Raw genomic sequence first — 24573 nt, forward strand, 5'->3', positions numbered from 1 at the left:
CCGGAAGGACACAGAGAGTCCGCCTCCCCCCGTTCAGATCTGAAGCCACCGAAGTCATCTGCGGCGTTCCTCAAGGCTCCTTGCTCAGTCCAACCCTCTTCAACATCTACATGAGCCCCCTTGCAGACATCGCACGCCAGCACAACCTCAACATCATCTCCTACGCCGACGACACCCAGCTGATCCTCTCCCTCACCAATGACCCCGCCACTGCCAGAGCCAACCTTCACGAAGGGATGAAAGAGGTAGCCGAATGGATGAAGAACAGCCGCCTGAAACTGAACTCGGACAAGACGGAAGTCCTCATCCTGGGATCCTCACCCTCCGCCTGGGACGACTCCTGGTGGCCCCCGCCCTAGGCAGCGCACCCAAACCTACAGACCACACACACAACCTGGGCTTCATCCTGGACTCCTCCCTCTCCATGACCAGACAAGTCAACGCCGTCTCCTCGTCGTGCTTCAACATCCTGCGCATGCTACGCAAGATCTTCCGGTGGATCCCCACCGAGACCAGGAAGACGGTCACCCAGGCCCTCGTCACCAGCCGTCTGGACTACGGCAACTCCCTCTACGCCGGAACCACCGCCAAACTCCAGAAGAGACTCCAGCGGATCCAGAACGCCTCCGCACGACTCGTCCTGGACATCCCCCGTCGCAGCCACATCTCCGGACACCTGAGAGACCTGCACTGGCTCCCGGTCAACAAGAGAATCACCTTCCGTCTCCTCACCCACGCACACAAAGCCCTACACAACCAAGGCCCAGGATACCTCAACAGCCGCCTCAACTTCTACGCTCCCAAACGCCAGTTTCGATCGACCGGCCACGCCCTCGCTGCCGTCCCCCGCATCCGAAGAGCCACGACAGGGGGACGGTCCTTCTCCTACATCGCCGCCAAGACATGGAACTCCCTCCCGACCCACCTCCGCCTGACCCAGGACCACCTCGCCTTCAGGAAGCAACTCAAGACCTGGCTGTTCGAGCAGTAGCGGACCCCCTCCCCTAGCGCCTTCAGACCCTCTGGGTGAGTAGTGCGCTATATAAATGCTTTGATTGATTGATTGATTGACTAAAAACCCAATGTCCTGCCCCAAACTAAAATAAGAGACACCAATGTAAAATCATGTGTCCTCCCATGTAGGAAGACAAGTAATGTGGACAGAAGGGACTTAAACCCAACGTCCTGCCCCAAACTAAAATAAGGGACAACAATGTAAAATAATATGTATTGTGGACCAAAAGGGACTGACATACAATGTCCTGCCCCTAATTATACAAAGAACAACAACGTTAAATAGATGCTACTCATGGAAGGAAACAAGCAAAGTATATGTGGACTAAAGGGACTAAGGGAATAATGTTACAATATACAGCATGCAGCATGCACATTTATAGAAAAATAGTATATATCATCATTTCAATCTTAAATAAAGCAATTTAGGTCCATACGATCATTAAGACCTTTTGGTTGACATGTATTCAAGTAAGATATCCAAAACACTTCTCTCCGTAAGAGATGTTGTGAATTGTCTCGGCCTGGTAATACAGGAACTGTTTCCAAAATTAGAAAGCGTAGCTGGTTAGGAGTGTGATTATTGTTGTTGAAATGGCTTGCCAAAGGTGATTTGAGATTTTTTGTTTGAATGCTGCTCTTGTGTTCAATTATACGTGTCTTGATTTTTCGCTCAGTTTTCCCGACGTAAGCCATGCTACAAGCGCATTTGATGAGGTATATGACATTCCGACTGTCGCATGTTGCAGTTACACGTAAAGGAATGGTGGTGCCTTTACTAGGATGTTTTATCTCCTTTCCCTTAATTATGGCATTGCAATTTCCGCAGTTTAGACAAGGGATTGTCCCTTTGAATGAGTCTTGTCTTTCCAGTGTTTTTCTGTTCAGAATTTCTTTTATGTTTCGTGATCTTTGATATGAAAACCTCGGGGAATGCTGAAAAATGTTATTGAAGTCATCCTCCATCGATAATAGAGACCAGTTTCTCAATATTATTCGTTTAATTTTGGAACTTTCGGTTGAATATTTCGAAACAAACACCATTCTGTCTTGGGTAGATGATTTCGGTTGTGATTGTAATAGGACCCGTCGGTCTAATTTATTCATTTTTAGTGAAGCTTCCTCTAGAATGCCCCACTGAATTTGTTGATACATGTTTTGACACTCAAATTCAAAGATTTGTCAGTGGAAGAAATCAGTTTTATTCTTAATAGTTGAGAGTATGGCAAATGTCTCTTGAGTGAGGGTTGGTGAAGCTGTGGAAGTGCAACAAATTGTTACGGTCTGTGGCTTTTGTGAAAACACTAGTGCCCAATTTTCCATCATTTTTTGTGATTTGTACATCCAAAAATGATATTTGTCTGTTTTGTATGTTGTGTGGTAATTGTATTCGATCATTTACATGATTAAGGCCTTCTATTGCGTGCAATAGTTCAGGTTGTGTATCTTTCCAAAGGATGAATATGTCGTCGATGTATCTCCTGTAAAGTACAAGATTCTCTGTCCAGCACTCCTTATTCAAGATGTTGTCCAGCTCAAACCGGTACATAAACAAATTTGCATACGCCGGCGCGGCGCAATTGCCCATAGATGTTCCAGAGCTTTGAATAAAGTATTGATCTTGCCACGTAAAATAACTATGGTATAGTATGAAGTTCAGTAGTTCCATAATGAATACTTTCAATCCTTCCACCATGTCTGATGTCATTAAGAATGAGGCAGTAGCATCCAGTCCCAAATTATGGGGGATTGACATGTATAAAGCTTGCACATCAATTGTGCATAGAAGCATGTCATTAGTGAACTGTGATTTGTGGTTCTCCAAAATGGTAAGAAAGTGCGTGATGTCCTTTATGTAAGTTGTCATTGATTGTACTAATGGTTGCAAGTGTTTGTCAAGGTAACGTCCAATGGGTTCATAAATGGAATTTATTGTTGAAACAATAGGCCTGCAAGGTGGGTGCGTCGGGTGTTTATGCACCTTAGGTAGCATATATATGTAAGGTGTGGATGGATTGATTTTGATGAGATATTGTTTCTCTTTCAGTCCGATAACCCCCATTTCCACAGTTTTATCAATGAGATTTGCCAGTATTTCCATAAATTGTTTGGTAGGATGTTGATCCACTTTGTAGTAGGTGTTACTGTCATTTCCATGTTCATTAACTCGCTCATTGTAAAATTCAACGTCCATGATAACGAGGGCTCCTCCCTTGTCCGCTTGGCGGATGGTAATTTCAGAGTTGTTGGCCAAATTCTTGAGAATATTCTGCTCAGTTTTAGATAGGTTACTGATCTTAGATTTTGGTTGTTTGTAAACTTTTTCAACTTCTTTGTGGATGATTTTTTCAAAGGCATCAAGCACCTTGTGGCTTATCGGAGGAATGTATTTGCTTTTGCTCCTAAGACCCATAAGGGTGTCTTTAGGTGGTTCTTCAGTGATTGGGATGACGTTTGAAAAGAAATGTCGTAACCGTAATACCCTCATAAATTTGTATATGCAGATTTGTGTGTCTAGTAGGTTGGAGTGAAAAGTAGACACAAAGTAAGTTCCTTTTTTGTAATACGTTAATTTCCGCTTGTGAAAGTGCTTTACTTGATAAATTAATCACAAGGGTTTTTGACTCCTGGTGTTTTTGGATATTGCATCCTCTGTTGTTGGACCTTTTGCCCCTCCTGGTTCGTCTGATGATTTCTGGCCTCTCTCTAAAAAAGTATTCCCAGTATTATCACCAGATGTGGTTGGTTTCTCTTGGGGTGGTGTAGTGGTAGTTGTTGGTTTAGGTCGCGGAGGCTGCTTTCTGTATTGTGAATCATCAGATGATGAAGTTTCGTCGGATGGTCTCCCTGAACTCGGTTTTTGCTACCTTCTTCTAGCATATATGTCAGCCCAACTGTAAACTTCTCCTAACTTGTAATCAAACGTGTCCCTTTTGAATTTCCTGATTTTACAATCATTGATGTCTTTGGTATATAATTCCAGTTGTTTGTTAATATCATTTAACATTTCCTCCTCATTTAACATTCCATTAAGTTCATCCTTGAGTTGTTGAGTTTCTGTTGTTAAATCATTAATAAGTTTGGCCAATTCCTCAATAATTAAAAGAATCAGATCAAGCGAACATTTGTTGAGTATTGCTTGCCATCGTTGTGTGAATTTTGGATTATTTTTACAAAGTGTTGACTTGAGTTAGATGCGCAACCCTCGAGGGATTCTTTGTACTTTGTGGTATTTTATGAGAGTACTTGCGTGTAATTTTTGGTTGACTATTTTCTTCGATAAGTAGAGTAATTGTTTGATGTTACTTTGTTTGGACCCTGTTGATGGTAATGTTGTTTCACTTTCTTGAATCAAAGAGTAAATTCGTTGTGTGTCCTCCTCTTAAAATCTGAGAGTGTCTGTTTTTTCATTTGTCATCATTAGAATGTCTTCGTAAAGCATTTTGTTGGTGGTGCGTGGTTCTGTTGACTCAGAATGGGGAATAATGAACACAGTGGTGACAGAATCCTCGCACTCGTGTTTGTGTTGAAATTCAAATCTTGTGAACTAAATGTATGTTGGTGCTCAATGAGATCTCCCTTCTGGGTCGTGGGAGCCAAGTAACAACTGACAGTAGCGCTATTCCTGCAGGGAACGACGTCCTCATTAAGCACTCAAAAATAATGTTCCTTATGACAGTGTTTTGTTCCTTTCAATAAAGTTTTATTCAGAAATTTTAATCCAGCTGCACAAATTCTCCCCAAATCCAAATCTCTCCCGCGTCTTAGCAGATACAACCAGTCTATGCAGTAAGCTTCTTTGTGGAGCCACTTTGCAAAAGGTTTGAATATTAGAGCAAAAGTGAGAGGGGCAGTACTACCCGTTGCCCTTCTCGATAAGGAAGGGGTCTGACAATGCCCTGTCTAATCTCTCTCTCGTGCCCATGGGTTTCTAAATAAGGTCTTGACAAATGAAATCTAGAATCTGAAAAATAAGTATTTCTGACCTCACAGTAGAGAGGAGACTCGAAACAGGTTCTCTACGAATATCGTCAGTGGAGGGTGAGATGTTCACTGAAATGCTGTTGACTTTCCCCATACGGTTCGGCTCTTGCTATTTTGCAAGGTGTCATGCCAATGTCTCTTTTACAGTTTGGATCTTCTTGGACTTCGCACCCGGCACTTAGCTGGGAAAGTCACTGCATGCCTATTCTTCAGTCTTGACACCTGCGTAGTATCCCAGATGTCCCCCCATCCAACCTATAGGATTAAAGAGGTATGGTCTGCTGTGGTCTTCTCTAGAAACCAACGAGGTCTCGAGACAAGCGAATCCCTCAGCTTCGAGACAGTTGCAGTGTTAGTCCTACCCCAAACTGTTTTAAATGTGAGCATTTATGTGGCAGCACATACTAGACAGCAGTCCTATTCCAGCTGTCCGTGGAAGTGTGGAATGTTTTCAGCTGCTTTGGGCACTGTGCCTCTACCCATGGGGTCTGATTCCCCTCAACCACCACTTCCACCCCAAGGTCACATCTTGAAGAACTTGCCTGAAGTTGCTCTGGCTTCAGCCCTACATCTCATATCTGCTCGCTGCACTCTCCATAGGATGTCACCGTCACGTAAGGTCCCTCTCTCAACCAATGCCAATAGCAAGACTCCCAGCAGCCCTCCTTTTAGGTCTCGTGACCTATCAATGCGCATGCGCATTGAGCGGAGCGAGATATAAAGGGATTTAAACAGAGCTTACCGAGATCGGGCGATTCCATCCAGTGCCCGTGAAAAGCTCGCTCATTGCCATAAAAAGCGCGTGCACAGACACCAGCCTCCCTCCCACAGTCATCCCCCAGCGTGCGCTGTGCCAACAAGCCTTTGAAGTGAAGCTTAGCTTCACTTCAAAGGTATCCGCTCCCCCCGCCCCCTGCTTCACACGTCTCACGGCCGCAAGGCCGTCTCGTATTTCTCCTCCCTCCCTCGCCTCCCAAGTGAATGCCATGCATCTTGTAAATCCATGCTATTGTGCATCCCATTTGCAGTGACCCTGTAACTGAAAAACTTGCCTACCCTTTTCGACTGAATGCTCTTTCAGTGGCTTCCACAAAAATAGACTATTAAACACTCTAGTCTCAATTTTCCTCTTTTCTGTTGTGATTCTTAAATGTATTTTAACTAGTTATGCTCCTCACCGGTTTCTCTAACTCTGCATAGTGCAATTACTGCCTGTGTCTCATTAAAGCGTACACAAGAAGTCAGCGCTTTTCCTACAGGAAGTCTCGCTGCATTGTCAGGCCGACCAGGGCAGGTCCTGATATTCTTGCACACACCCCAGCGCGTCAGTAAGCATACGAGTCTTCACTTACACAATTATTTGTTTGGACCCCTTAATCACGGACGCGGGTTTCATTCTTGATTGCGGCTTGAGATTCCTATTTTACACATTTCTACTTGCATGACGCCCTCAAACTGAGGGGGTTCCAGTTACGTCTCCTAATATTTACAAAGCTTTGTTCACTGTTATAGCTTACAAATACGTTAAATTGCTGATTTGAGGTGCACACTATTTTGTTTAATGGCTGATTTGAGGTGCACAGTGTTTTGTTTACTGACTTTTTTTTCAATTATTTTGTTTGCTTAGGGTGTCATGGTGGTCACAGACTCAAATTTGAAACTTTACATGCTGAGGTTTTTTTGTTTTACAAAGCTAGGCAGTGATTCCAAGCCAGGGAGACAATATTGGTTCATTATACTTCATAGTTTTTTTCTAGCACTTATTTTTGCTGGGGTTATTTTATATACTGCACTTTCATAGAAATAACTTGAACTCACTGACCATGTTTCATCCCACATACACAAGCACCATTTTATACATCTTGGACAATTTTCACATAATGTGCCAAAGCGTAGTTAACACCGGCATTGCACTAAAGTATGTTGCACAACTTGAAGTCTTCATACATTATCGCTTCACCAGTTCCTTTTTACCTGCAGATGATAGAACACCCAGTGGAAACTCGTTTGCTTCACATACACTATACAGTTCTGCTCACAATGCAGTCAAATCACAGCAGTTGCGCTGCGAGAGTGTACTGTATAAATAATTGTGAAAAGACCAGTTAACACTTTCTATATAAAAAAGGTTCCTTTGGCCTAGCTAAAATTCGAGCTAGCATGCTTCCCCTGCACAGTCCCACTCAAAACAGTTTCAACCTCTTTTGTCGAGAACCATTATCCCCTATTAGCCATGGCCACATCTGGGGGGTCTCCCCACAACCCCACACACACCCACAGCACCCCACACACAACCCCCCCCCACACACACACACACACAACCCCCTACACACACCCGCACCCCCCCCACACACACCTGCAACCCCCCCACACACACACACAACCCCCCCACACACACAACCCCACACACACACCCAACCCCCCCACACACACACAACCCCCCACACACACAACCCCACTCACCCCCCACATACCCCACCACCCCCCCACCCCACACACACACACACCCAACACACCCACACCCCCCACACCCCCACACACACCCACCCACAACATCACTATGCGCTACCACAGCATCACTGAACGCCACAGCATCACTCGCCACCACAACAACTGGCACTTCTTGGGTTGCCTTGTCCGACAGCTAAATGCGAACTGTTCTGAACTATTTTGCAGTAAAACGATCAAAGAGGTACTAACTTAATTTCGACATCATTATTGAAGTGCAGTTTATCCTGTCTTCCTCAGTACTCCGTACATCTCTCTAGAGATGTGGCCTAACGACTAGAGCTGCCATCTAAGTCATTTACATACAAAACATGTAGCATTACAAATGCTATAGGTGTCACATTTGCGAAACTTATAACTATTGGCATTTTAAATGACAAAGCTATCAATTTAGCTATTTTAAAAACCAACACATAAATAAAATATTTGTCATTTACAAGACCAATAGCTCCAACTTTTCTAATGCGAGACCTATTGCATTTCCAATGCTTGTTGGTATTCATGACCATCCACTCTGGAGTCCGCCATATTATTGACTCGCTCTCAATCCCCAGTCATCCAGGGAGATTATAACACATCAACCCCACGGTGCAGAAGAAAGGAAAACACTCTCATACCTCTTCCCACAATACTGTTTCCTAGCAGCACATTATGGGGGTATTTTACCCTCTAATCAATGCACACATAGTAAGTTTGGTTAGGTGTGCACCTTATTAATGAGGCAACGTGGGATTTCTGTGATTACTCATGCATGCACCATTAGATGAGCACTTCCATTGCTGGATTTAATTCTAGGTCAGCACTGTTGGGGTGCAGTGGTTCCCTAGTCTGGCTACACTTTTCTTCCACTTTCTATTCTGCAGATGAAATGTTGCCCTGTGCAGCTGGTGTTTTACCTATTATTAAAATCAGGCTTTAAAAGAATGCAGGGACCCATCAATGTAAGAGTTCATTAGAAAAGATGCACTTATCAGGAACATCTGTATAAGTGTTGACAGCAAGACATGATCTCTCAATCGAACTTTAACGATCAAACATGAGTTTAGTTTTCCTGGGGGCTCATTGAATAAATTAATGAAATACTAATTCTAAAGCACAAACAGCTGCTTCATAGATGCATCCCAGCGCTGAACAGTAGGAATATTATTCACTGACAATTTGCCTCGATTATAAAGAAAACTCTCAGATCCTTTTTAAACTCAGATCCGTAAATCAGTTTCCTGAGTTCCAACAGCAAGCTTTTCCTTAGGTTGGCTGCCAAATATAGCTTGCCTTACTTTTGGAATAACCAGGAGCAACTTATTATTGGAGGGCAAGTTTCTCCTTGGCCTGTACCAGCAGAATCTCTGCTTAAGAGAGGGCCTTTCTAGAGTACAGCTCTGAAGGTAATCAACAAATATTTGAAAATGGTCAATTTTTCCACAGGCAGCCAGTGTAACTGTTTAAGACTCTGTCTTTTCAGACATACTTAAAATGAGCCGAGCAGCTGCGTTGTGTTTTATCTGGAGTATATTGAGTGATTTAGAAGAGAGTCCCAAGAAATGGGAGTTGGAATAATCGAGCCAGATTCTCACCAAGGCTTGCACAATTAGTTTTCTGGTGTTCACCAGTGAAAACTATAGAAACTTAACTAGTGCTTTTAAAAGTATAAACGAAAATTCCAGTGATATCACGAATGTGGGAGTCAAAGGAAAGATCTGAATCAAACATTACCCCAACATTCCTAACCGATTGCACAGGCAGAGGGGGAGCACCCAAAGATTGTAGCCAAAGACAGTCCAAGTCAAAAGAAGAGGGGATGCCAAAAAACAGTACCTCTGTCCTAATAGTGTTAAGCTTCAGGCAATTTAGCCACATCCAATTTGCAACCATTTTCAGGCAGCCCTGAAAATGCACTTCCAATAAACTGTCAACTTGCTGAAAGACGAGTAATAATTGTGTGCTATCAGCCTGCAATGCAATCTTTAAGCACCACAATTCAACCACTTCCGACACTAGGGCCATCTGGATGTTGAATAGAGAAGGGCTGAAAGCCGAGCCCTACTGTGCACGAACTCTTAAACTAATGAAGCCGGCTGTACAAGGGGAGAGATGAACAGCTTGCCCTCATTCCGAGAGGAACGATTTAAACCTTCTGAAAGCTTTGCACCTAACCTCTATTGTTTCCTGACGTTCTATTAAAATATTGTGGGATATGGTGTTTAAAGCCGCAGACAAATTTTGAAGAATGACCACAGCTTTGTTACCCTCATCCAAAGTCAATTTGACAAATTCAGAGACCCCAATTATGAAACGCCTTACTGTGTCCAGGACAGAAACCCGCCTGGGTGGCGTGCAAAATATTGTTGCCTTCCCAAAAGTGCATCATGTGCGCGTTGAACATCTTTTCACCGTACTTCAAAGTCCTTGGTTTGGACTTTGAAAGAACTCAGGATTTTGTTTTTTTATCTAAACTCTAAAGCAAGATGGTAATGTTTTGGTGTTTGCTCAAAAAGAAGAAACAATGAAGAGGGAGAGTAACAATTACTTTAAGTCTAATCCTTTCTCACCACAGACTTTGTTTTCTCTTTGACATGCAGCCCAACTTTCTCTGTGGTCTGGCTTCTTCAACCTTTTGACCAAGAATTCAAGATATCCAAGGTCTCCAAGGGGAAGTTTTAAAACATGCTTTGGAGGGACTGGGCAAGCAAGTCTTCTCTGCTGAGAGTGCAGCACGTAGACCAAGGTCACAGCTCTGGGGTGTTGTGGCCTAACTCAGTATGAGGCATTCTGAGCCCAATGTAGGTGATGTTTTAATAGTTCAGTATAAACCTTGCTACAGCAAAAATCATTGCAACCTGGAATCAAAGACTGACCCACACCAGGTGTTGGAAGATGCTATTGATCAGCGTTTTACCTTGAGAGATAAATGACAAGTCAGAGACAAAAAAGGATGCCAAGCTTTCAAACATATGAGAGGACTGAGGTAGGGTCATACAAATGTGCATGATGCTGGAGGAGTGTTCGACCCATGATAAGTAGACCCGACTTGGAAGCATTAAGACACAGCTTGGGGTACCTCAACAGGGTTTGTCCAAATCTTGTTGGTCGCAGAAAACTTCCTTTACTTTCAGATGCAGCTGGGTGTGATTAGTGTAGATAAGAAATCAAATGTTCCATAATTTGTTTGTATGGCCCAGCAAGGCTGCCTGTATGCACTGAGAGGTATGGGACGACTATTCACCCTTGTAGCACCTTATGGATCATATAGTAGTTTTGGAAAGTGAAGTTCAAAGCTTAATCTGGTGTTCCTAGTTCTCCAGAAATGGGAGTGAACCATTCGGTTGGTTACAGAACACTATGTGGACAATGGTGTTGAAAGAGCAGTGTGGTCCAAAGGAGTCTCAGATTGGTAATTAGGACGGTTAGTTTCTATATGTACAGACATTTATATGGTGCACATCTAAATGGGGAGTAATAGAGTGCTGCACAATACAAAAGTGTCCGGAGTGATGCAGAGGCTGAGATTCTCAGGTTCTGAAGTCTGTAGCTAATTCACTAGACCACATCTTCTTCCCTTACCAGAGGCGGAAGTCAGACTGAAAATAGAGGAAGATACTGTGATGGAGTACTGTCTTCTTCATTGGAAATTATTGTTTGAACACATCAGGATATATGCAGTTTTCAAAGAATAAATCCTTTTTTTCAAATCCATTATCTTTGATATATGATTTTGAAGAGCACCAATGGTATTTTACTTGAGAGGATAATTTGTCCTGCCATATTTTAAAACAATATGGAGAAGGAACAATATATTTTAAAAGAAAGGGCACATGTTTTGACTATTATGAAGCTCTCATATTATTGAGGTATTACAAAAATCTCACCAAATTTGCATTAAAGTGAAGCTCCAGTTCACTGTTGGTAATGTGAGGCTTGACTTTCAGAACTTTTCACATTTTAAACAAACCATCATCCTTAAAACAGAAGGAAATTTGGGAAAACAATCTACTTTAGGATAGATATGCAATCCTAAACATTTCCATATGGTACACCAAGCACAGGATGTGCGAACTATCCATTCACATAAAGTGGTTGCAGATTGCTCACAGCTTCTTGCAAATGGAAAACAATTTTGAGAACCTATTTATATAATAATTGCTCGGTTCACAAAATTCCAAATCGTATTGGATCGCAATCTGACCTATCTCATCAACACCATCCTTAAAACCGAAGAAAATTTGGAAAAACAATCTATTTCAGGATAGATATGCAATCCTAAACATCTCAAAATATTCCACCAAGCACTGGATCTACGAAATTTCAACTCACCAAACAATGGTTGCAGATTGAACACCGACTACTTGCAAATGAAAAACAATTTTGAGTACCTTTTTAAGTACTAACAGCTCAATTCACAAAATTCTGAATCGTAGTGGGTCCCCATCCAAAATATGTAATCAATATTTATTAGGTAGATTACGAATTGGGACTCACTGCGATTGGATGACATCACAGGTATGGTGGCCAGCTTGTGTCAACACACCACCATTTAGGTGATCCCATTATAAATAAAGTCAACTTTTTCATTTATATGCAGCCCCGTTTCCAAAAGAAAACAGGGTTGCGTTTAAAAAGAAAATATTTTTGTTTGAAAGTTGGCAGAGGAATTGCTATGTTGAAGGGACGCTCTTAGAACGCCCCTTCCAAATAGTGATTCGTAATGGGTTTCTAAACCGTTTTGCAAATTAGTAGCACGTTACCAATTTGGAAAATGGGTTCACTACATAACAAAAAGCTATATTGCAATCTCATGTCCAGTGATTTTGCCATTTGCAGGTTTTGTGTCCACAAAAAAGCTTTCTACATCAGGCCACAGATGTGCTATCAGTTTAAGAAACAATAAACAACAAAATCACCCTGTGCATGAAACAACTGCTTCTTTCTTGGCTTTATCAACATTAACGATCTCAGCATTTAATCCAAAGGACGACTTCAAAGATTTGGATCTAGATGTTTGTGAAACATATGCATATAAAAAAACGAAATAGGCTATATGAGGAAAGTACATTATTGAAGGAACTCATGTTTAATGTCTGACAAATATCTCACTATTAGGCAGCTTTTCTTTTTTGCGCCTCTTTGTTTAAAAATGTTTTCTAGGACTGTTTATGTCGTGCATACAGTTGCACCCAGACATATTTCATACGGTCGGGAAACACATTCAGAAATTATGTCCGTCCCACAGTTCCATTTCCAAAAATGATATCTGTGGCAATTCCAGATATCACCTTACCAATAGTTGTTGAGAATATAAAGTACCAGAAAGGCAGTTGTAGATTGCAGATCCTTTATTCACAGAAGATCCCAGCCAACTATCCGCAGGACTGCTTCAACTGACAAGTACATTCAAGTAATCACATTCCGTCACCATAGAAACCCACAGCATGTGACATCATAGTGACTCGCCCACAGCTGTGCCTGTTCAGGACACCGCTGTGAATACCAGAGAACCATGCTTATGAGAAATACCACACACCTCCCTCCTCTGATAACCAAGGAAACAACAAAAACTTAAAGAGAATAGTACATGTAGAATAAGAATAAAAACCTATAAAATAACACCCACTAAGGAGGTCAAACAAAGTCTTCCAAATGCTTTGGCTTTTTTTACCAATCTGCCTGACTTTCTTGCAACAACGCCGCCCTCTGACACAGGTGGTTTTTTAGCATCTTCACTCGCCCCTTTGTGTACAACAATCCTGTTAATATTCCAGATACAGTGATCTTGCGTGCGTACATCATTGTTGAAGGTCTTGACAACAAGAATGGGTTTGGAATATTTCACTGCACCGGCCAAACCTGGGTGTTTGACCATGACCATTTCCCCAACCTGCAAATTGAGCTTTTTTCACAGAGTGTTTATCATCAAAGTATTTCTTCCTCTGCTCAATCTTCTTCACTTCTCTCAAACGCCAATCGTCAACATCACAACCAGCTTTGCCAATTGCACATTCAAATTCAATGACCCAGGGAGGTTCCACTAATGTGTTAGGTAACCTACATCTAAAGAGCTGAAAAGGTGTTTTTCCCATAGTACAATGAGGGGTGCACCTATACATCTCAATCTGCTTAAACAATTCTTCCTCCCAGTTAAGCGAATTTGATTTAGCCAAATACATTGTTTCCTTAAGAACCCTGTTCAGCCTTTCCACCATCCCATTTGTCTCTGGATGGTACAGAGAACACCTCTTGTGGTTAACAGATCTATCTGAAAGAAACTTACTCATCTCTTTTGAAACTAACTGCACCCCATTGTCTGTGAGGATCGTGCGAATAAACCCCCTCATGACCAAAAAGAACATCCAAGAATTTAATTACATCTTTGCTCTCAATGGAATTTGAAATACAGACCTCTGGCCACCTGGAGAACATGTCAATAACAACAATGACAAATCTCTGCAAGCCTTCGCCATGAATTGGTCCCAAAATATCTAATGCAATCTCACACCAGGGACATTCAGGCAATTTCCTAATCTCCATGGGTTAAATCTGAGATTGTTTGTTCTTATCACAGAGTGCACACAAGGCACACTCTCTGACCAGTCTATCAAGCATCTTATCCATGTCAGGCCACCAGTAGGAGCAACAAATCCTTTCTTTACATTTGGACATTCCCAAGTGAAACACATGAGTAAATTCAATAAGCTCTTCCTTCAGTTTTGCTAGAGGAATCAATTTACTTCCTCTAAAAAGCAAACCCTTAATGACACAACTCATCCGTAGCATTCCAACCACACACAAACGCATCACTTCCTTGAGAACACCATCCAAGGATAGTTCATTACGCCACATATCCTCTGAAATGGTTTTGCAATCAATCAGACCCACAAAATTGGTTTCATCATCAGGACACTCCCCATCATTAGGCCCCTCATGCTCTACAGAGACTAACCTGGAGAGGGTATCAGCCACTGTGTTCCTCACCCCAGGAAGATACTTCAAGTGGAAATCAAACTCTGGAGTGTAATGACACACTCGGCGATTCTACTGGAAACTAAATCCAGACCCTTCTTTGCAAAGACTTCAATAAGAGGCTTATGGTACTTATGAGGAATACCACAATATCCCAATACATTCCACCCCTTTCTATACAAGTCTGCATACTCCATGCTCCTTTCTCAAGGTTCTCTTGGTTCACTTACTGTATCCTATATATTTAAAGGGGTATAATAGATGCTTTGTAGGACTTTTGTCAATGGTCTCCTATATTGTCTTTTTTCGTTATTTACCTACTTTTCATTGCAATCTCTGGATATAGTACGCTCAATAAATATAATCTCTGATTGAGTAATGTAGCTTTGTGAAATGCAACCATAATATACTACTTTTTGCTAGCTGTATATCTTGCTTGCAAATGTAAAAAAGCTTTGTGTATCATGACCCAAGAATACTTGATCTTTCACCAGATTTGTAAAATGTTTTTAAATTGTGTGTTTTTTTTCAAAAGTATGTAAAATAAAGAATTTCTAGTTACTGCCAGTTGTACATTTGTGTCTTTTTTATATTTTTAATATTTAAAACATTCTCTGTGAGTTGCTTTAATGGCAAAAGGATAAAATAGTAAACAGAGGCTGAAAATAAAATATAACATTGAATTCATTAAATGCAACGTTTTGAGATTTCCTATAAGGATATTATAGTAATTTTTACAGGATCAACCTTGGTTTTATAAATATCATGTGCCCAATTTTTCAGCACAATGTATCTTAACATATGCACGAAAATAGTAGTTACTTTATTGCTCTCTCCGAATATTATAAGCTACAGTCAGTAGGTGTTTTCATTCTAAAGGTTTGTTTTAGGGACCATTCTCTCTTAGCCAGTTTTTTAGACCCAGATTGGTCAATCCTGTAGGAATTCAAAACGACATCCCATAACTTACTATAAAAATAAGGGCCTTCGGCGAACGTGGGCCCTGGTGGACCTGGACTTTGTAGTAAAGCAGATACTGACGGCTTATAAGGCACAAATTCTGGATTGCCTAGAACATGGAATAAAACCATCAATCATGCTAATGTCTTTTGCTGATATAACTGATCAATTCATCTAGCACTACGAGGGGATTGCAAACTTAGACCCCATAGGCCCTATAAATGTTTTAACAGCGATTGTTCACAATCTCACAGCAACCTTATTAGGGAACTCAAAGAGAAACCCAGGAATAATCTAGCTGTTAGACACTTTCGACACAAATACAAACAGGCCATTTTGAGACGCAAGATGGTTATTGGACATGAGGCTTGGGAACAACTCCATGAAGCAAGTCTTAATAAAGACCCTAGACTTTTTGGGAAAACTGTCTATTCGAACTTTTTTCGAACTTCCCACAATAGTAACACTGATGCCACCATTATGCCTGACGTTAAACACCACAAGGGCAGTCCAGCAAACCTGAACCATGGACAATCTGTCAATACAACTAACAATTGGTTCAAGAGAGGAAGCAATATAAAATGATGCTCAGCAAACAGAGACTTGCTGAATTTACTGAATAAACAAGCATTAGAAATGCAATCGGCTCGGATTTATTTGAGTTTGAGCTAATGGCATTGTAAATGGCAATGTCTTTTCGCCATGTGTTATGGAGTGTGTACATGTGGTGTGTAGTGGAATTATGTGGGTTGGATTGTAATTTTACCAATGGTGGCATGCTGTGCTTTAGATGAATATGTTTAAAAGTAAAGTGTACCATACTGCGCTTGGTACAATAGTTAATTGTGGATGCGTTAACAATTGATACGTGCACTGATGGCTGGTGGTGTGTGACTCACTGTCACTCACTGTCACTCACTGTCACTCTGCACTCACTGTCACTTTGTATTCACTGTCACTCTGCACTCACTGTCACTCTGCACTCACTCTGCACTCACTGTCACTCTGCACTCACTGTCACTCTGCACACACTGTCACTCTTCACACACTGTCACTCTGCACTCACTGTCACTCTGCACTCACTGTCACTCTGCACTCACTGTCACTCTGCACTCACTGTTACTCTGCACTCACTGTCACTCTGCACTCACTGTCACTCTGCACACACTGTCACTCTGCACTCACTGTCACTCTGCACTCACTGTTACTCTGCACTCACTGTTACTCTGTACTCACTGTTACTCTGCACTCAGTCACTCTGCACTCACTGTCACTCTGCACTCACTCTGCACTCACTGTCACTCTGCACTCACTGTCACTCTGCACTCACTGTCACTCTGCACTCACTCTGCACTCACTGTCACTCTGCACTCACTCTGCACTCGCTGGCCCTCTGCACTCACTGTCACTTGCTGTCACTCTGCACTCACTGTCACTTGCTGTCACTCTGCACTCACTGTCACTCTGCACTCACTGCTACTCTGCACTCACTGTCACTCTGCACTCACTGTCACTCTGCACTCACTGTCACTCTGCACTCACTGTCACTCTGTACTCACTGTTACTCTGCACTCACTGTCACTTGCTGTCACTCTGCACTCACTGTCACTCTGCACTCACTGCTACTCTGCACTCACTGTTACTCTGCACTCACTGTCACTCTGCACTCACCGTCACTCTGCACTCACTGTCACTCTGCACTCACTCTGCACAAACTGTCACTCTGCACTCACTGTCACTCTGCACTCACTGTCACTCTGCACTCACTCTGCACTCACTGTCACTTGCTGTCACTCTGCACTCACTGTCACTTGCTGTCACTCTGCACTCACTGTCACTTGCTGTCACTCTGCACTCACTGTCACTCTGCACCCACTCACTCTGCACTCACTGTCACTCTGCACTCACTGTCACTCTGCACTCACTGTCACTCACTGTCACTCTGCACTCACTCTGCACTCACTGTCACTTGCTGTCACTCTGCACTCACTGTCACTCTGCACTCACTGTCACTAACTGTCACTCTGCACTCACTGTCACTCTGCACTCACTCTGCACTCACTGTCACTCTGCACTCACTGTCACTCTGCACTCACTGTCACTCTGCACTCACTGTCACTCACTGTCACTCTGCACTCACTGTCACTCTGCACTCACTGTCACTCTGCACTCACTGTCACTCCTCACTCACTGTCACTCAGCACTCACTCTGCACTCACTGTCTCTCTGCACTCAATCTGCACTCACTGTCACTTGCTGTCACTCTGCACTCACTGTCACTCTGCACTCACTGTCACTCTGCACTCACTCACTGCACGTGCAGCAAACTCACAGCCAGCGGCTGTAGGTTTCCGTTTTTTCCTACATTTAATTTACACTATTTGACGAGAGCCCTTTTGCCCGCGGCCTCCCATTTGCTGTCTTATTCTAGTGAACACTATAGCTATGGAATATCAGTCCACACAAAAAATTGTTTATAGAGGAAAAAAAATATTTCAAAGAAACTATAGACTCTGAAACGGTGCACAACCGTCCAGTATGTATGTGCAACTTACTTAATCCCGTTTTTTCGCCACTGCATTCAGGCCCTTGTAGTCAAAGAGAAAAGGAAACTCCAGGTACCACAAAGTTATGATTTCATGTAAAAAAAATGAGGTGGTTGTCTTTGGACTTGAACATGAAATGGTGGTCATTGCTTGGTTGTACTGCCCAGTGTTTACTTTAGCGCGTGGGAACTCGGAGGTAGCCGCAAGGGTGGGTGGAGAGATACCACGCCCACTCGTTTTTTTTTGTGCCATTCCCTAACTTCACCTAACATTTGCACCTTTTACGATGGTGATTTACAGAACCGGTATGATTTTGTTCACGAAGATTACGTGCTTTTTTTTTTTGTATGTCACACGCTAATGGCAACTCGAGGCGCCTGGTTGATCCTAGTACTCCGGAAAGATGCAGAACTCCAACCAAAGAGTCCAGTGAAGAACCCCCGCCCCTCGACGGCCCTTTGAGCACCTATAAGTGCAGCTAGAGGGCTCATTAGTTCATGCTCATTCAGTCCTTGAGCTCTCTGCTGAGACTGCTTTTAGGAGTTCCAAAAACTACCCACGGGACGGAAGGACGACAGCCAGTCCTAGTACTTCATGCAGCATCGCTCACTGTCTCCAGATCGGGGCAGTGAGATGCATGCACGTACCGGGAGTGAGTCCTGCCATGCTTAGTGCTGCTGACTGGAAAGGCGGGGCCTCTCTTCTGACGTGGAGCCAGGTGGCAGCTATGCTGTTTGTTTGAAGTGTAATCAGCGTGTTGTGCACGCTAGTGCGGTAAAGAAAGTGGTTGGGTGGCGGACAAATACGGGAGGAGGCGATACTGACACATTCAGGGGCCGTCACGCATATATTCGATAGAAAAACCACATCTGATGTGTAGAGTGCCGCGCTGCCCCGCCCTTGTGGCATTTAGGTGCTTTAATGGACAGAAAATGAAACTAGCGGTTGCACAGAGAATGCCCGGAATGGGGGGGGAGGGAAGAGACTTCAACTCGCCCATTAGTAAAACACGTAGAAATCACTAAGCGACAACCGCGGTTACGTGTTGAAAGTTAGAGAGCAGACGTGTGCTTTCCCCTCTTTAGTGTTGTGGCCCTGCCTTCCTCCAGCCCGTACATTCAGGTAGGCTGTCCGGAGCAGCCTCCGACAGCGCGCTCCTTCCCTCCAATGTGCGTGACTTAGCATGTTTCTTCTGGGTGTTGCATGTCCAAACAAGCACCATTTGCGGCTCTACAAGCCCGACTTGCTTAAAATAATTACTTTCATTCAATTATATGACCGATTTGGACCACACCGCGAAGAAACTGCTGTAAACATCGCCTCGGCACCCATCATGTAGTGTCCTTCTAGCAACATTGCTTCCAGTGCTCCCCCACAGCCTGAACAGCTTCTAGGCGCAAGGTGGAGCGGTATTAAAAAAAACTCCACATGAACTTGCGGATCAAACGTGCTTACCATCTGCCTTGTAGGCCAGCAGAAAAACAATGTGCGGAGTGAGCAGACTTTGAAAACCAAAAACCAGGACATTTGGCAAAAAAAGAAGAACTACAATTTTACAACCCAGGGGCACAGAAGGACTTAGATGAGAGTGCTCATCAACATAGAAACACAGTCTGCAAGGTACTAAGGGAATGCATTAAATGCAACTTTTAAACCCAGTAGCTTGCATGTTGATCAAATAGCTTTTCTATAAGAGCTGCTATCTAGTTACACGCTGCAGACGAACGCGCGCCCGATACATGCAATGCAGAATGGTGAACGCGCCCCCACCATCTGCATTGCATTAGAAGGGCACCCTGACAGCTCCTAATTAAAATTAATGGACTGCCGTGCGCGAAACCGCACAGAAAATGCCAAAAATGGCAGACGAAAATTACATATAGCCTATCGCTTCAAGGCTACTAAAAAGACAGCACAGCGAAGACGAATCACTATGCAGATGCCATAAAAAATGCTCGCGCACTGAGGAATTTTTCAGGCAAGAGCCCTTAAACCCCTTAACAATAGGAGCTCGGAGCTCCGCCCCACTTCGTGGTGACGTAGGCCGAGCCCTAAAAAGAAATGTAATTGAAAAACAGGGATGGGATATAAAAAATAATTAATTTAGATCAATTTTTGATAACTTTGTATGTTCTTAAGGCTTCTGGTGTAACTTTCTCTTTTGTACTTCTTTCTCTTTTTCCTTTTCCATCCCTGTTTTTCAATTAAATTTCTTTTTTATTTAGTACACTCAGCAAGTCTCTGTTTGCTGAGCATAATTGTATATTTCTTCTTTTCCCGACCATTATGCCTGAGGCATGGATTCAACACTTTACTAGCTTATATCGCAATGAGGGTAAGCACTCCTGCCCTTTAAAATACATTGATACTCAAACAGGTGTGAGTTCTATGGAGCTGGCACCACTCACCTTTGAGAAAGTTAAAAAAACCTTAAATCAAATTACAAAGAACAAGGCTTGTGACCCGGATGGTATCCCCGCCGACCTCTTCTTGGCTAATCCTGACCTTTGGCTCCCACTCTTGACCAATATCTTATGCTGTATAACTTCCCGGGGTCCACCAAAATCTTCGGCCACCCTTATCATAGTACCCACCTTTAAAAAGGGACCTGTGTTATCGTACATTTTCATTGATCGATATACAGTATGGCTTCAGGAGGGGCCTAGGAACTGTGGAGCAGTGTCTTAACCTCCACCTGGTCAAAGGCAAGTATACGTTAGCTAAGAATGGTTCCCTCTATTTGGGATTCATAGACCTGACATCAGTGTTTGATTGGGTGGAGAGAGGGACACTGTGGGAAAAAAATGCCGGACCTGGGCATAGACACATCTCTAGCTCATTTACTAGCACAGATGCATCAGGATGTGACTGGCAGGGCCAGGTATGGGGTGGAGGGGGAGCTCACCTCTCCCATTAAAATGAACCACAGGGTGTGTGCTAGCTCCTTTTTATTCTGTTTATATATCAATGATTTGGAGAGCTACATCAATCAAGGGCAGGTCGATGTTCCTAAGATAGCCACTAGATGCCTTGCGGTGTTACTCTATGCTGATGACTGCGTGCTGATGTCTAGAACCGGTGTGGGCCTACAAACTCTAGTAACTAGATTTAATGATTTTATGGCAGACTTGGGTTTAAAGACGAATACATGTTATGGTATTAGGCAAACCACCTCCTGTTAAAATCGTTTTTTATCATTAATGAGAAGATGCTCTATGTTCCAACCTTTTCATATTTAGGTGTGCCCTTTGATCAGAAAGGCTCTTGGAACCACTTGATTTAAACTAGGGTAAGCAACTTCAATTAAATCCTGGAGGTGCTGTTTAGGTTTGTGACGAAGTTAGGATCCAGGCCCATTGGTTCAATCATCAACATCTATAAGACCTGTACGTGTCCTGTAATCTTGTATGGAGTTGGAGTCTGGGAGTTTTGCAATCCATCTTGCCTTCAGGCAATAGAGAATACTTTCCTTAGACGATTACTAACAGTCCCCTGCAGTCTTCCAATTATTCTCTGTCACAAGGAACTAGGTCCGACTCCCCTAAGTCATTGCATACAAATTGCACCAATATGGGCAAAAGATGAGCTGGCCCTTAACCGTGCAATAATATTGGACTGCCTGAACCATGATTACATGCAGAAGATACCATGACTTAGCATTATAAAAAGGCAGTTGGAGTCAGTGGGGATGGCGGACTGTTTTTATAATCATGAACTATTTGCCAAGATTACAAAAATTCAGTTGAAAGGGGGTCTTTTATCTGTTTTAAAAGAGAACATTGAGCGTCTGGAGATTGGGAAGAAGAGAGGTCGTGGAATATTTGCCCATAGTCTGTTCTCCACATTTAGACCTCTATCTTTCCTTTTATTTTTGTCACTCAAAAATGTTTTATCTTATTAGATTCAGATTTAGCATTGCACACATTTTGGTCCGTTATCCTGGTGAAGATTTTTGTGATGCTGAACCTGAGCCATGTCCATGTGACTCTGAATCAGCACAGAACATGTTGCAGTTTTTTGTTTTTTTGTTCTTTTGTCAACTCTACACTAAACCAAGGAGGGATTTCATTATCCCCTATTAAGGTTTTTAAATATTAGGAAATATAGGCCGGCCTTGTAGCACCTCCAGCTTCTGAATGATGAATATACATGCTTAATGGTGTAAAGATATATCTCCACAGCAGTCCGCTTACGGAACCTAGTTGGGAAATGATTTTTATTTTATTCATAAATTGTACTTTTAATGAACTTACTGTAACTACTATATCATGTACTGGTCAATCGTTTTATGGTTTTATCCGATCCCAAACTAATTAACTTCTGTATTTCATGACTTCATGAACACATAAGAGTTATTTTTAGTATTTATATCCACATTGCCTGTATGCCGACACATGATCAATGTTATGACATTTTTAATTATTTGCTTATACTTGGAAATTTGTGACTTGTTACTCTGTGATGGAATACCATTTTATTACACTGGTTGCTTTTATAACTGTTGTCTTCTTTTATGGTTGTTAAAAGGAACCGAATAAGGAATATTTAACTGACTGAGTAGTTACTCTAGGTGAAACTTATTTCTTTCTCATATCAACTTGATACTGCTGCAATTGGTATAACAAAAACGAATGTGTGCATAATTTGAAACTTTGGTTAACATATAAACAGAAATAGTTGTGAATCTTGAAATACTTAACATTACCTTTCTTTTTCTTTAAGGTTATCTGGAGCAAGGTCTGCTCATCAGTGATGAACGTAAATTAAACGAAAAATATAAAAAGACTTTGCAATACAAACTGGATGTGATTTCTATCATACCAACAGACATTTTCTACTTTTACCTTGGGCTTGATTACCCAGAGCTGAGATTAAATAAATTACTCAGAGTATCTCGCATGTTTGAGTTTTTTCAAAGGACAGAAACCAGAACAAACTACCCAAACATTTTCAGGATCTCCAATCTTGTCATGTATATCGTTATCATTATTCACTGGAATGCTTGTGTGTACTACTCAATTTCTAAATACATCGGATTAGGAGCGGACTCTTGGGTTTACCCCAGTCCTAAAGATCCTGAATTTGCACGCCTCGCTAGAAAATATGTTTACAGTCTTTATTGGTCAACACTGACCCTGACCACCATTGGTGAGACACCTCCTCCCGTAATAGACTCAGAATACTTTTTTGTGGTTGCAGACTTCCTGGTTGGAGTGTTGATTTTTGCTACTATCGTTGGTAATGTTGGTTCCATGATTTCAAACATGAATGCTGCCAGGGCAGAATTTCAAGGTAGAATTGATGCAATTAAGCAGTACATGCACTTTCGGAAAGTAAGCAAAGAGTTAGAAAAAAGAGTCATCAAATGGTTCGACTACCTGTGGACAAACAAAAAAGCAGTAGATGAAAGAGAGGTTCTAAAGTATCTTCCAGATAAATTGAGAGCAGAGATTGCCATCAATGTGCATCTCGACACACTGAAGAAGGTTAGAATATTTGCTGACTGTGAAGCTGGCCTCCTGGTCGAGTTGGTGTTAAAGCTACAGCCACAAGTTTACAGCCCAGGAGATTACATCTGTAGAAAAGGAGATATTGGACGAGAGATGTACATTATCAAGGAAGGGAAGCTTGCTGTGGTTGCTGATGATGGAATCACACAATTTGTGGTCCTTAGTGATGGTAGCTATTTTGGTGAGATAAGTATTCTTAACATAAAGGGCAGCAGGGCGGGGAACCGTCGAACAGCCAACATTAAAAGTATTGGGTACTCAGACCTGTTTTGCCTATCTAAAGACGACCTCATGGAAGCCCTTACTGAGTACCCAGATGCAAAGGCAATGTTGGAAGAGAAAGGAAGACAAATTCTGATGAAAGATGGGCTTTTGGATTTAGATATTGCAAATGCAGGCAGTGATCCCAAAGATGTAGAAGAGAAGGTTTTTCGCATGGAAGGCCTAGTAGAAAATTTACAAACTAAATTTGCCAGACTCTTGGCTGAGTATGATTCTGCACAGCATAAGCTGAAGCAAAGAGTAACAAAAATTGAAAAAATTATCTCAGTTCCAGAAACCGATTTATTAGATTTACCAGCAGAAGTAGAAGCAAAAATAGAAGAACCTGGACCATCTGCATAATAACCAACTACTATTTTTGGAACTTTGTAGTCACCCTATGATGATATCTCAGCCAGTGTAAAATGAAAAATGTGGAAACTGGGAAAGTTGACATTAGAAGAGGAAATAGAAAAAAAATGCTCTACACTAAAGTATGTTCAGGAAACCAACAGCAATTATGCCTGGATAAGCCACATATTAATGAACCTGCAGCTGAGTTATCTTTTTTCAAGTGATTCGAAACAAGACAAATGGCTCACAATTGAGCACTGCTTAAAATACCATGTAACAGTACATAAGTAACATCCAAGGTTTATATATAATGCTACATGGAAGACCTTTGTAAAGCAAATGAATTTAAGTATTTAACTTTTGTTTTTGTAGGAGACTGTTTACTGTACTAAGATTGACTGTGCATTTTCCGGATATTGTGTTAATATTTTAGGGAGAACAACTTTTGGCAACAACGTCTGCAGAGTAAAAAGAAAACAATA

General features: G+C 42.2%; 1 protein-coding gene across 1 annotated transcript in view; it reads left to right on the top strand.

Annotated features, from left to right (window-relative positions):
• CNGA1 (cyclic nucleotide gated channel subunit alpha 1) overlaps positions 1-24329 on the top strand; it is a 151948-nt gene extending 127619 nt beyond the window's left edge. Inside the window, exon 7 of the mRNA XM_086963358.1 lies at positions 22689-24329. Coding sequence (XP_086819484.1) covers positions 22689-24100 — 1412 coding nt within the window. The 3' untranslated portion in view covers positions 24101-24329. The remainder of the gene's footprint in view (positions 1-22688) is intronic.
• Positions 24330-24573: the final 244 nt, after the last annotated feature.

Source organism: Lissotriton vulgaris, chromosome 3_1, assembly GCF_964263255.1.
Source record: "Lissotriton vulgaris chromosome 3_1, aLisVul1.2, whole genome shotgun sequence".
Taxonomy (NCBI): Eukaryota; Metazoa; Chordata; class Amphibia; order Caudata; family Salamandridae; genus Lissotriton; species Lissotriton vulgaris.